General features: G+C 47.7%; 1 protein-coding gene across 1 annotated transcript; it reads right to left on the bottom strand.

The window, feature by feature from the left end:
• Positions 1 to 3969: 3969 nt before the first annotated feature.
• Positions 3970 to 9329, bottom strand: ccn1 (cellular communication network factor 1). The gene is made up of 5 exons (XM_085983547.1): positions 8828 to 9329; positions 7763 to 7976; positions 6998 to 7351; positions 5960 to 6132; positions 3970 to 5298 (listed from the first exon to the last, which is right to left on the bottom strand). The coding sequence occupies exons 1-5, from the start codon at positions 8876 to 8878 to the stop codon at positions 4996 to 4998; spliced, it is 1095 nt and encodes a 364-aa protein (XP_085839673.1). The 5' UTR covers positions 8879 to 9329; the 3' UTR covers positions 3970 to 4995.
• Positions 9330 to 13306: the final 3977 nt, after the last annotated feature.

The following is a 13306-nucleotide window of genomic DNA, read 5'->3' as shown; positions in this document are numbered from 1 at the left end:
ATCCAACAGTGCGGCGCTCCCTCAGTACTGCACCGAGAATGTCTGCCTAGATTTTTGAGCTTTGTGATTCTTTTAAATCTTTAGCCCATTAATGGAACATTTCATGTCACCTTGCTAAGAAGAAATCACGTGAACTTTCACCCCGAGCACATCTGGTAGCATTATTCGCTTCTGAATATCGTGTCAGTCAATCAGGCCGGGCTCTGGTTATCCGGCTGTGAATGTTACCGAGGAACCAGAGATTCTCTGACAGTTACTAAAATGTCACGTATTTTAATTACCCGGGAACAGTTCTTGGGATCAATGCTGAACTTTTAATTTGATTGGGAGCCGGAGCATTCAGTTTATAAAGAAAAAGTTGAACTCATGGCCATTGTCACACATATTTATACAACCATCTGTCACTCGCAGGGCAGCGAGGTTCTTTCGGCATGTTCATCTCCACTGAACACACCTATATCATTCGGAAAACTCGGCTTCACTTGTGAAAGTTTCCCCCTCCCTCCTCTCTTCCCTCTCCCTCACTCTCTCCCTCTCTCCCTCCCTCACTCACTCCCCTCCCTCACTCCCTCCCTCTCTCTCTCTCCCTCCCCCTCTCCCTCCCTCACTCACTCACTCCCCTCCCTCCCTCCCTCCCTCACTCACTCCCCTCCCTCCCTCCCTCCCTCTCTCTCTCCCTCCCTCACTCACTCCCCTCCCTCACTCCCTCCCTCTCTCCCTCACTCTCTCCCTCCCTCTCTCCCTCACTCTCTCCCTCCCTCTCTCTCTCCCTCCCTCCCTGACTCCCCTCACTCACTCCCCTCACTCACTCCCCTCCCTCACTCCCTCCCTCACTCTCTCTTCCTCCCTCCCTCACTCCCTCCCTCTCTCTCCCTCCCTTTCTCCCTCCCTCCCTCTCCCCCTCCCTCTCTCACTCCCTCTCTCCCTCCCTCCCTCTCTTCCCCGCTCCCTCCCTCCCTCCCTCACCCCCTCCCTCTCTTCCCCGCTCCCTCCCTCCCTCCCTCACCCCCTCCCTCTCTCCCTCCCTCCCTCCCTTCCTCCCTCCCTCTCTTCTCCCCTCCCTCCCTCTCTCCCTCCCTCCCTCCCTCCCTCACTCCCTCCCTCCCTCTCTCCCTCCCTCTCCCTCCCTCCCTCCCTCTCTCTCTTCCCCGCTCCCTCCCTCCCTCCCTCACCCCCTCCCTCTCTCCCTCCCTTCCTCTCTTCTCCCCTCCCTCCCTCCCCCCACCCCCTTCTCTCTGTCCTGCCTCTGCTCCCCCCCCCTCAGAGCGGTGCTTGAGATGCCACACATTCCTCTTCACTTCTCGTTACGCGTTTGAATCGGCGGGTTATTGGGATTAAGCAAAAAGTAATTGCCTGCGCTCAACTGGTGAAAGTAAACCGCCTCCTACAGACTGGGAGACATTCCACCCAGCAAATTCCTTTCAGCCCCACGACTGGCCTGAATGTGGAAAGTATTTGACGTTGTCTGAAGACTCCAGCCCTGCGCGTCAATGTATGATGCTTTGTCTGGGCACAATACCGATTGCTATATGTAAGTCTTTCACAATTTGCACCGAAACTAAGAGGGGGTATTCTGCACCTTACAACAAAAGGCTTGGGTCTCCCACGTCCTGGCTGCGCTCGAACATGAATGAGGGATTGTCTGGGTTCTGCTCCCTGACTGAATGGGCTCCCTGCTTATTTTACTGAATTGCTCCATTGCACAACTGAAATGTCATAAATACTGTATTAGATTTGATTTAAATTCTTTAGAGCCCAAGGATGTTTGAAGCTCAACAGTGGCGATTATAAAATGTACTTAACCTGCAGGGTGAGTTCACTGGAAGGTGACGGTCGGGTGGTGGGGGGGGGGCGGGGGCAGGGTCATTGCTTTACTTGACCGAATAAGTCAAATATTCCCCTTGTATTTCACAGGGATTCGGGGATCTTATTCAACAAGTGCCTTGTTTCCATTATTGCCAAAATCTTCCCCAGCCCCTTCCCTCCCCCCCCCCAAAAAAACCTGGGACCTGAGAATCATGGAATCTTACAGCCTGAGAGACTCGAGCTCAAGGGAGCAGATACCCATTTAGTCCCAATCCCTCCTCGTGTTCCTTTTTATCATGCAAGTGTCCGTCCACTTCCCTTTTAGAAGCTATTATAGGACCTCGCGTGCACCAACAGTCTCCTCTCTTGGTTTTCACGCCTGCCTCCTCCATAGTAACATAGAAGATAGGAGCAGGAGTAGGCCATTCGGCCCCTCGAGCCTTCTCCACCATTCAATGAGATCATGGCTGATCATCCAAATTCAGTACCCTGTCCCTGCTTTCTCCCCATATCTCTTGATCCCTTTAGCCGTAAGAAATATATCTAACTCCTTCTTGAATATATTTAATGAATTGGCCTCAACTGCCTTCTGTGGTAGAGAATTCCACAGGTTCACCACTCTCTGGGTGAAGAAATTCCTCCTCATCTCTGTCCTAAATGGCTTACCCCTTATCCTTAGACTGTGACCCCTGGTTCTGGACTCCCCCGCCATCGGGAACATCCTTCCAGCATCCAGTCTGTCTAGTCCTGTTAGAATTTTATAAGTTTCAATGAGATCCCCTCTCATTCTTCTAAACTCCAACGAGTATAAGCCCAATTGACCCAATCTCTCCTCATACGTCATTCCTGCCATCCCAGGTATCAGCCTGGTGAATCTTCGCTGCACTCTCTCGATGGCAAGAACATCCTTCCTCAGATACATTGTTGAATTTGGGGAATGCTGCCCGATTGGTTCCTATTAACTACCAGCTGGTGTTTAGAACAGTTGAAGCCCTATTCGAAATGATCAGAGACGTGAAATTTCACTTCAGGCCCTTGTTCGGATGCAGATCTGTCACTTCAGTCTGACTCATAATTGGTGTCAGCCAGTGTCTCTGTGGGCCGCGCCATCTCTCTCACCTCTGAGTCAGAAGGCCGTGAGTTCATGGTCCCACTCTAGAGACTTGAGCGCAAAGATCTAGACCGACACTCCAGTGCAGTGCCAAGGGAGTGCCGCACTGTCACAGGCGTCTTTCGGATGAGACCACAACAACAGCAACTTGCATTTATATAGCGCCTTTAACGTAGTAAAACGTCCCAAGGTGCTGCACAGGAGTATTTTAAGACAAAAAATTTGACACCGGTAAATTAGGGCAGGTGACCAAAAGCTTGGTCAAAGAGGTAGGTTTTAAGGAGCGTCTTAAAGGAGAGAGAGGTAGAGAGGCGGAGAGGTTTAGGGAGGGAATTCCAGAGCTTAGGGCCCAGGCAACAGAAGGCATGGGCACCAATGGTGGAGCGATTATAATCAGGGATGCTCAGGAGGGCAGAATTGGAGGAGCGCAGATATCTCAGGGGGGTTTGTGGGGCTGAAGGAGATTACAGAGATAGGGAGGGGCGAGGCCATGGCAGGATTTGAAAACAAGGATGAGAATTTTGAAATCGAGGCGCTGCTTAACCGGGAGCCAATGTAGGTCAGCGAGCACAGGGGGTGATGGGTGAATGGGACTTGGTGCGGGTTAGGACACGGGCAGCAGAGTTTTGGATGACCTCAAGTTTACGTAGGATGGAATGTGGGAGGCTGTTAATTTTTAAACGTTAAACCGAGGCCCCGTCTGCTCTCTCTCAGGTGGGTGTAAAAGATTCCACGGCCACTATTTCGGAGAAGGGCAGGGGGGGAGTTCTCCATGGTGTCCTGGGGCCAATATTTATCCCTCAATCAACATCACTAAAAAAACAGATTATCCGGTCATTATCACATTGCTGTTTGTGGGAGCTTGCTGTGCGCAAATTGGCTGCCACGTTTCCCACATCACAACAGCGACTGCACTTCAAGAAAGAACTTCATTGGCTGTGAGGCGCTTTGGGGCGTCGGGTGGCCGTGAAAGGCGCTATAGAAATGCAAGTCTTTCGCTCCTCCTGGTGTCACACCTTCAGCAGAATTGAGCAGAATGTGGCAGAAGTCAGTTCCATAAATAAATTGTTTATTTTTATCTTAAAAAAATTAAATCTATGTACATTTCATTCCAGTATGACATTTTTTTTTGTACCTCAATAGAATTTGCTACACTTTTGATAAATAATGCAACATTCGATGGATATATTGCAGGATTTAACATCACTGATTCTGATTGCTGTGCTTTGCGTATCGACAACTATAGCTTTAACACAGTTGGTTGCCAGCTGCCACATCATGTGAGCGATTCAGCTCACCCAAGGAAATATTGTGACCCACAGGCGGGTTGTGTAAGCAAACCAACGCACTTTCCTTACACGGGAACTCTGAGCATTATTACATTTTCCAATTACAACCATGTTTTCACACAAGCACTTGATAAAAGACAATACACTGCTAAGAATACACGATAAGACATTATTATATAATACAAATATACATCGTTTTGTTACAAATGGAACAAAAAGTGGGAAAAAGTATGCTCCAAAATGAAGCTATTTCCTCGCTCCAATAAATTGAAGCTTTCATTTAAAACCGTGAGGGTTCACCCTTCCCTCAGTCTCAGCTGCCACAAGGGCAATGCTGCACAGTGCACATAGGTATAGCTACAGTATAACAACAGTCATGGCCCCCCACCCCTCCCCTCCCCAGTCCCTTTTCATGTTGCTGCATGTACGGTGTGTAAAGTTTTTTTTTCCAAAAAACTACACAATAGCCCCTTCAAAAACCCCAGTCTTCTCAAAAACATTCACCGATCCCAACACTGTGTTGTAACCGACACGGTGTTTGGCGGGGTGGTGGGGAGGGGGAAAAGCTGGGACCAGTGCAAAACATCATGTAATTATGATTTATGCTGGTTATTCACATAACCGTGACAATTATCTGTCTCTTTCAAAGCAAAAAAGAGAAAAGAAATAAATCCTGCCCCTTTAAGAGCTGTGTTGCCGTCCCAGTTTGATCGCGTCCCTTTCTAATTCATCGTGCCAATCGATTCTTCCTCCGCCTCTGTTCCCCCTATATCCCCCCCACACAGTTTGTCAATCTAGGAACTTGTGAATGTCATTGTGCAACATGACATAAGGATTGGAGGCCTCGTTGTGATGGGGGCAGTTGTAGTGGCATCTGCAGGACTGAATCATCATCATGTTCTTGGTGAAGGTCTCCCCGTCCTCGCAGCGGAAGCGAACCCGCACAGTTCGGGTCTGTTGGGGGGTGCAGCAACGGCCGTCGACGCACGAGCCGCAGTGCTTGGAACGGTATCTCTTCACACTGGCACAGCCGGCGTAGCTAAAGTGCACCGCTGTGCTGGATTTCTTGGTCCTGTAGCACTTCTTTCCTTTCTGAGGGAGGTGAATAAGAGAGAAAAAAACCACAATCAGCAAGTGTGCGGATTTGTTATAGAACAGAGCTACTTGAGCATCATGGAATCAGAGCACACACATTCAAAACATAGAAATATAGAAGATAGGAGCAGGAGTAGGCCATTCGGCCCCTCAAGCCTGCTCCGCCATTCAATGAGATCATGGCTGATCATCCAAATTCAGTACCCGGTCCCTGCTTTCTCCCCATACCCCTTGATCCCTTTAGCCTTAAGAAATATATCTAACTCCTTCTTGAATATATTTAATGAATTGGCCTCAACTGCCTGCTTTGTTAGAGAATTCCACAGGTTCACCACTCTCTGGGTGAAGAAATTCCTCCTCATCTCTGTCCTAAATGGCTTACCCCTTATCCTTAGACTGTGACCCCTGGTTCTAGACTCCCCGGCCATCAGGAACATCCTTCCTGCATCTAGTCTGTCCAGTCCTGTTAGAATTTTATAAGTTTCAATGAGATCCCCTCTCATTCTTCTAAACTCTAGCGAATATAAGCCCGATCGACCCAATCTCTCCTCACACGTCATTCCTGCCATCTCAAGCCTGCCATCAGCAAGCAAGAGGTGGGAGGATGGGATGTCGGGGGCGGGGGGGGGGGGAGCGGGCGGCGTGAAGCAGGGCTTACTTTGAGGTTAGCAAACGTTGGCTGGTCGCAAGGTCGGAGGTCGCAGATTCTTGACTCTTTTCGAAGTTTGCAGTCGGGGTTGTCGTTGGTGACTCGTGTGGAGATGCCTATCCCACAGGTCCTGGAGCACTGGGACCAGTCCGTTGTCTGAACAAAACACTTGGGTCTCCAAGCTGAAACGGAAAAAAAATGGAAGACTGTTTAGAAAGCGGAAAGAAACAATGCTGGTTTATGCTGTCATTTTTACAGAACGGCCTCCTAGTTCAATAGCTTGTATATGCAAGATTATTTTTGCCCTCTTGCCTGGTTTGCGGTTAAAGTTTACAGAAGAAAGGCTTGTACAGTCGGGTTACTGAAAGGCATCAGTTCCAGTTCATAACGTCTGGCACTTTTCCCAAAACCTCGCCAACTTGTAAGGCAATTAAGCCTAACATGGCGCCTCTTGATGATGTCAGTCCTGATGCTGGTTCAACATGTGCAATTAGGATTTTTTTCACCCACTTTTTAAGCCAGAATTTCCTGAAGTAGATGATGGTTAAGAGTTTATTTAACAAGACCAAGGTTTACAGTATGCAGTGAACACTGGCGATAGATACACCTCTTGGGAGTATCAATGCATGTCTGTAAACTGCAGCAAAAGGGGATGAAGCTGAGATCAGACAGAGGAAGATGAATAATACAAAATACTGTTTAATAGTGTTGTCTTGTACAGACACTATAATGGAGTATTATGTACACATTACTATTGTGGCTATGTACACCTTTTACAAATGCAGCACAGATTTAAGGTAATTGGCAAAAGAACCAGAGGGGAGATCAGAAGATCTGGAATGCGCTGCCTGAAAGGGCGGTGGAAGCAGATTCAATAGTAACTTTTAAAAGGGAATTGGAGAAATACTTGAAAAGGAAAGATGTGCAGGGGCTGTGGGGAAAGAGCAGGGGGGGAGTGGGATTAATTAGAGAGCTCTTTCAAAGAGCTGGCACAGGCACGATGGGTCGAATGGCCCCCCTCCTGTGCTGTAGGACTCTATAACTTACCAGGCAGTCTCTTGAACCCCCCTTTGAGCAGCGAGAGCAGTTCGTTGTTGTACAGGGGCTGGTTGCGCCAAGGCTTCGCCGCAGTCTCCTGACCGAAGGCGTCCTCCGCATCCTCAGCCTCCGACGCCGCCTTGCCCCCATCGCACACCCACTCCTCGCAGCACTGGCCCGGGACCTTGACCAGCCGGGGGCTTGGGCAACCCGTGTTGGGCAGCGAGAGCTCTTGAGGGCAGAGCGGGACACAGCCGACCGCTCCGTCGATACAAGTGCACTGATGCTTGCAATTGGGCTGAAAAATCTCCCCATTTTGGTAGATCTTGCTGTTGTACTCGCAGGGCCTTCCTTCGGATTTGGCTGTAAGTAAAACACAACGTGGAGAGAAAGACTTTAATAAAAAAATGTTCGGGGGAACGTACGGGCATTTCACTTTAACTGAGTGCAGATTGGTTTCTGCTGCTGATATATTATATATTAAACTGTGGAAATTCCAAGAGCAGGTCTCTGGAGGGATGCAGGAATTGAACAATGACTTACTCAGGAATCACTTTTCTTTCTGCATCGAAACACAGTCAATTACATTCCTGACTGCTGAAATCACATCGCCTTACTGCCAATCCATGGCCACAGAACAATATAGCATAACCATACATGGTTTTAAAAAAAGATGACAGAACTGCCTTTTTTCTCTCTCTCTCTCTCCTGGACTAGACTAAACGGCAGGAGACATTCCCAACGGTTTTGAACAAGCCACAAGAATCTTCTTACCTCTGCAGATCCCCTGAAGGGCGCTGGGACTGGCGCCGAAGTTGCACTCCAACCCCTTGGTGTGGTCGCAAGGCTGGGCTTTGCTGCAATCCTCGTTCAGTTGCCGCGCGCAGACCCGGCAACATCCGCAGCCGCCCAGGACCAGGCTGATGCCCGGGGCGCATCTGGGCATCTCCTGGGGGCACTGACATCCCGGGGCGCAGCTCGACTTCACCTGCGGCGACAAGGTCAACAAGCACACTCCTTCAGTCTCCTGTGGGGTTTTTTTTGCAATTAAAGTACAACGTGGCAAGTTCCCCCCACCCACCACCACAAGTTTAGAACCATTCAGACAGCACAGAAGGTGCTGGCCATTCGGCCCATCGTGCCTGGGCTGGCTCTTTCTGAAAGAGCTCTCCAATTAGTCCCACGCCCAGAGCTGGGCAAAAAAAAATGTTTTTCAACTCCCTTCAAATATTTATCCAATTCCCCTTTAGAAAGTTATTATTGAACCTGCTTCCTTACAGGCAGTTGAGAAATTTAAATATCTGATATATATATATGGATTAAAACACGCTTTCTGAAATAGGAGATTTACTTTAACAAGAAATCTAAATATCTGATAGTTTAAAACACTTTCTGAAATAGGAGATTCACTTTAGCAAGAAATCTAAATATCTGATAGTTTAAAACACTTTCTGAAATAGGAGATTCACTTTAGCAAGAAATCTAAATATCTGATAGTTTAAAACACACTTTCTGAAATAGGAGATTTAATTTAGCAAGAAATTTAAATATCTGATAGTTTAAAACACGCTTTCTGAAATAGGAGATTTAATTTAGCAAGAAATTTAAATATCTGATAGTTTAAAACACGCTTTCTGAAATAGGTGATTTACTTTAGCAAGAAATCTAAATATCTGATAGTTTAAAACACACTTTCTGAAATAGGAGATTCACTTTAGCAAGAAATCTAAATATCTGATAGTTTAAAACACACTTTCTGAAATAGGTGATTTACTTTAGCAAGAAATCTAAATATCTGATAAATAGATTTAACAAAACGCTTTCTGAAATGGGACTCACCTTAGCAAGACAGAGAATGAGCAGGACAGCGAGTGTTGTAAAATGGATCATTTTTTTGGACGGGGGGAATCGAAGTGAGGACCTTCTTTTCCTCCGAACTGATCTTGAAATAGCGATTGAATTGTCTGTCCAGCAGCAGCAGCTCTCAGTGTTGTGGCGGTTTCCTTTGCTGCTTCCTCTGTCCTCTCGCTGCTGGGCTGGTCTTGTCTTGTCTGGGCTGGGCTGCTCCTGTCGCTCTGGTTGCCGCTGGGTGCTTTGTGCAGACCCCGCCGAGGCGGCTCTTGTTTATATAGGCGGCTCCTGGTCTCTCTCTCCCTCTCTCTGGCTGACGTTCCCCTCTCCTCCCTCTCCAGGCTGGCTGTCTGAGGCTTGCACAGCTTGTTTGATTCCAGCAACAAAAGTATGTCAGGAATGTCTCTGGCGCTTTCTGTTGAGACACCGCCCCGGCTGCGGAGGGAGGGAAGGGGAAAAGGGAGGTCAGAGAGAGAGAGAGAGAGAGTGTGTGTGTATCCAGGCTGCTCTCATCTCCTGCAAATTAAAACACCACCTCTCATTTAAGCCCATTGGAACAGGGGGAGGAGATGCTTTGAAGTGTGCACACAATATTTACCAATCGTTTCCTTCTCACTACACAGACAGAGGGAAAGTTTATGGCTTCTATTTCTGGCCCCTTTTTTTCCCATCCCTCTTAAGTATTTCCAGATGAACTATATGTCAGCGACGTAACATTATTTCCATATTTGGTAGTGCTGGACTCTGCTTTTTTGCACATTTTTTTTTCCTGCCTGCCCTTTGGACCACAAAGTCTTATTGACATCTCAAAACTTTTTTTTAAATACAAATAGTTCTGATTGATGTTTTAAGATTCCTGGCCTTGTAATTGGTTTGGGTTTTCCAAGCAAGTGGTTGGAAATATGTCATTTGGTGTGTGTGTGTGTGAGAGAGAGAGAGAGAGAGATGGGGTTACTGGCCCTGGACACATGCAATGCTTTTTTTTTATTAAAACACGCAAGGAATGCGATTTAAGATCTGTCACAATCGCATCCGAATCACAAGTGACATTAGCAGGGGAAGCTTTCAGAAGCGATTAAACGCCTTTAGGCACATGATTTGTTTCCGAGGAGTGATGCATGCAGCAATAAAATGTAACACCACATGGACAGCCTTTGATGTCAATGCTGTCATAGGACTGTGTGCAGCTCTTCCCAAATGGGCTCAAGTGAATACAATAGCAAAATACTGCGGATGCTGGAAATCTGAAATAACAACAGAAAACGCTGCAAAAACTCAGCAGGCCAGGGCAGCATCCGCGGAGAGAGAAACAGAGTTAACGTTTCAGGTCAAAGACCTTTCGTCAGAACTGGGAAAGAAAAAAGCAGGAAATGGAACAGATTTTAAAGCAAGTTTAGGGGCTGGGAAATGGGGGAGGGGATGAAAGAAGAAAAGGGAAGGTCTGTGATAGGATAGAAAGCAGGAGAATTAAAGAGGCATTAAGAGATATTCAAGGCGAGCGGGGATGGTAATGGGGCAGGTTAAGAAACAAAGGATGGCTCTAGATGAAGTGTGAGTTGCGCTGACAGAATGAAAGACCGCTGCCGTGTGAGGGGAGAAAAAAAAAAGGCACAAACAAAAATTTGGCCCAGAAATTCGGGTCGGGGGCTTCCCGCGGGTGCAAGCCCCCGACCTGCACTTACCTAGCGCGCCGGCCGTTGAGCTGTGGGCCCCCGTGGGATTCCGATCCTGGGCCTCCTCCAACTGCCGGCGCGCAGTGCTTGCGTATCCCAGGGGCGCAGTTAGTTCGAAGCGACCCCTGGGATCACATGGGCCATGGGGAGCCAATGGTAGCAGGGAATGTCCATTCATAAATTTGACAGGAAGAGCTATCAAATCTATGAATACAAATCAACCCCAAAACATCACTAAAACTTCAAATACATTTTTAAAAACCATCACATTTTAAAAATAACTATAAATTACATAAAATAACTACTTAACGTAAGTTCCAGGTGCACGCGCTGCCTCTCCGGCGCACGCGTTCGACCTGTGAACCCCTTCCTTTAAGGGAACGGAAGTTCCGGTTTCCCGCGCATGCGCAGTGCATGCACGAAACCGGCACTTTCGTTGGGCCTACGCGTGAGTACCCAGCGCGTACTCACCCGTGGGGACCCGAATTTCTGGGCCAAAGTGTGGAAAAAATATATATATATATGATAGGGGCCGAGGTTATGATCTGAAATTGTTGAACTCGATATTGAGTCCAGAGGGCTGTAAAGTGCCTAATCGGAAGATGAGGTGCTATTCCTCAAGCTCAAGTGAATGTTTCACAGTGTGCTTGGAGACTCCTTCCTCCTGTTAAAAAGACTGTGTGCTGAAATAAAAACAATTTGTTTTTAAATCGTGGTTTAAAATTCCGAGATTTTTTTTAGGCAGAAGATCAGACAAGGGTGACAAGCAAATTATGTGAGCTCCTGACTGACACAAAGGAGTTGTAATAATCAGTCCTAACCTCAAACAGGTAATACATTAAAGATCTGATGAGGATCAATCCTACGGATTTGTGAGGCCGGTGCGGGCTCTGAGGGGATGAGTTTGCCTTTCTGATTAATTAGTGTGTTTTTTTACTTGCATGTTATGGATGGAGTTCCGTTAGACAGCCCTTTGCCGTGTGGCATGCACAGTGGCGTGCCCCAGTCCAGGCAGTTGGTGAATGGATTTCACCTTACAGAAAGACTTGCATTTCTATAGCGCCTTTCCCCACCTCAGGACGTCCCAAAGCGCTTTACAGCCAATGAGGTACTTTTTGCAAAGCGCTTTACAGCCAATGAGGTACTTTTTGAAGTGTAGTCGCTGTTGTAATGTAGGAAATGCGGCAGCCAATTTGCGCACAGCAAGCTCCCACAAACAGCAATGACCAGATAATCTGTTTGTTTAGTGATGTTGATTGAGGGATTAGTATTAATCAGGACACCAGGGGTGTGCCATGGGATCTTATACGTCCAGCTAAGAGAGCAGGCAGAGCCTCGGTTTAACTTCTCATCTGGAAATTCGCACCTCCGATAGTGCAGTACTCCCTCGATACTGCTCCTCCGACAGTGCAGCTTCCCTCAGTACTGACCCTCCGACACTGCAGCGCTCCCTCAGTACTGCCCCTCCGACAGTGCAGCACTCCCTCAGTACTGCCACTCTGACAGTGCAGCGCTCCCTCAGTACTGCCCCTCCGACAGTGTGGCGCTCCCTCAATACTGCCCCTCTGACAGTGCTGCGCTCCCTCAGTATGGCTCCTCTGACAGTGCGGCGCTCCCTCAATACTGCCCCTCCGACAGTGCGGCACTCCCTCAGTACTGCCCCTCCAACAGTGCGGCACTCGCTCAGTACTGCCCCTCCGACAGTGCTGCGCTCCCTCAGCATGGCTCCTCTGACAGTGCGGCACTGCCTCAGTACTGCCCCTCCGACAGTGCGGCGCTCCCTCAGTACTGCCCCTCCGACAGGGCGGCGCTCCCTCAGTACTGCCCCTCCGACAGGGCGGCGCTCCCTCAGCACTCCCTCAGCACTGCACTAGAGATTCAGCCTAGATTTTTGTGCTCAAGTCTCTGGAGTGGGACTTCAACCCACAACCTTCCGGCTCAGAGTGCTGAGTCAGTGCTGAGACTATGCGAGATGTATCAATTCTATCTGATTCTAGGGGAATGTATATCTGAAATGATCCTGATCTTGTATTGGTATTATCGTTTGTTTGTACCAGTGATGAAACGCAGTTGGCAGTTCTATAAATATGTGTGTCATTAAAAAATGTTATTCCTTATTTTGCAGGCACATAGAAACAGCAGTGCTATAAAGTGCTCGTTGGGGCATCTGTGGAAAAACAGCTGCACCTACTATTGTTGGTTGTCAATTTTATTTGTTTATATAATCATAAATTCATAAATCAGAATTTTTACATCACAGGAAGAGATGATACGTCCCATCGTGCCTGTGCCGGCTCTTTGAACGAGCTCTCCAATTAGTCCCACTCCCCGCTCTTTCCCCACAGCCCTTCAAATCAGTCCTCTTAGATTACTTTAAATTGTGGGGAGGTGTGAGAGTCCAGTTCAATGACCGGATCATTCCCTTCTTGAGATCCTGCGATGTTCTGATCGTTCTTTGAACGTAGTTTTGTAATACTCACTCCCAGAAATAGGCAGACAGGAAATACCAAATAAGCACATCCTAGTTCCGAGGCCGTCTCTCGGAAGGCTCTGTGATACATCACAGGTCAGGCTCTATGTTTATCCGTGGCTTGCCTGAAACAGATTTTTTTTTTAAGTTAACTTTTCAAATGGTCTCTTTTACACAAACTGAGCTGGTTACCAATTTCAGTCCAAACTTCAGATGACACTTTTAAAACGAGAAGATTTTATTTGGATGTACCCTGTAGTAGCTAATACTGCCAGGATAGTGAGATCTGTAATGACCAATACTGGACGTACTGGTCCAAGACCG

Source organism: Somniosus microcephalus, chromosome 3 (genome assembly GCF_052327205.1).
Source record: "Somniosus microcephalus isolate GS21.2 chromosome 3, FLI_Smic_1.0, whole genome shotgun sequence".
Taxonomy (NCBI): Eukaryota; Metazoa; Chordata; class Chondrichthyes; order Squaliformes; family Somniosidae; genus Somniosus; species Somniosus microcephalus.
The sequence above is the reverse complement of the archived record's forward strand: the minus strand, read 5'-3'. Positions and strand labels throughout refer to the sequence as shown.

What these genes read in the sequence shown, in the direction of transcription:
- ccn1 (XM_085983547.1), bottom strand. Translation starts at nt 8,878, where the DNA reads ATGATCCATTTTACAACACTCGCTGTCCTGCTCATTCTCTGTCTTGCT. An exon ending in TCATTCTCTGTCTTGCTAAG is followed by an intron (nt 7,977 to 8,827) that starts GTGAGTCCCATT and finishes TTGTCGCCGCAG; the next exon opens with GTGAAGTCGAGCTGCGCCCC. An exon ending in CAACGTTTGCTAACCTCAAA is followed by an intron (nt 5,299 to 5,959) that starts GTAAGCCCTGCT and finishes CACCTCCCTCAG; the next exon opens with AAAGGAAAGAAGTGCTACAG.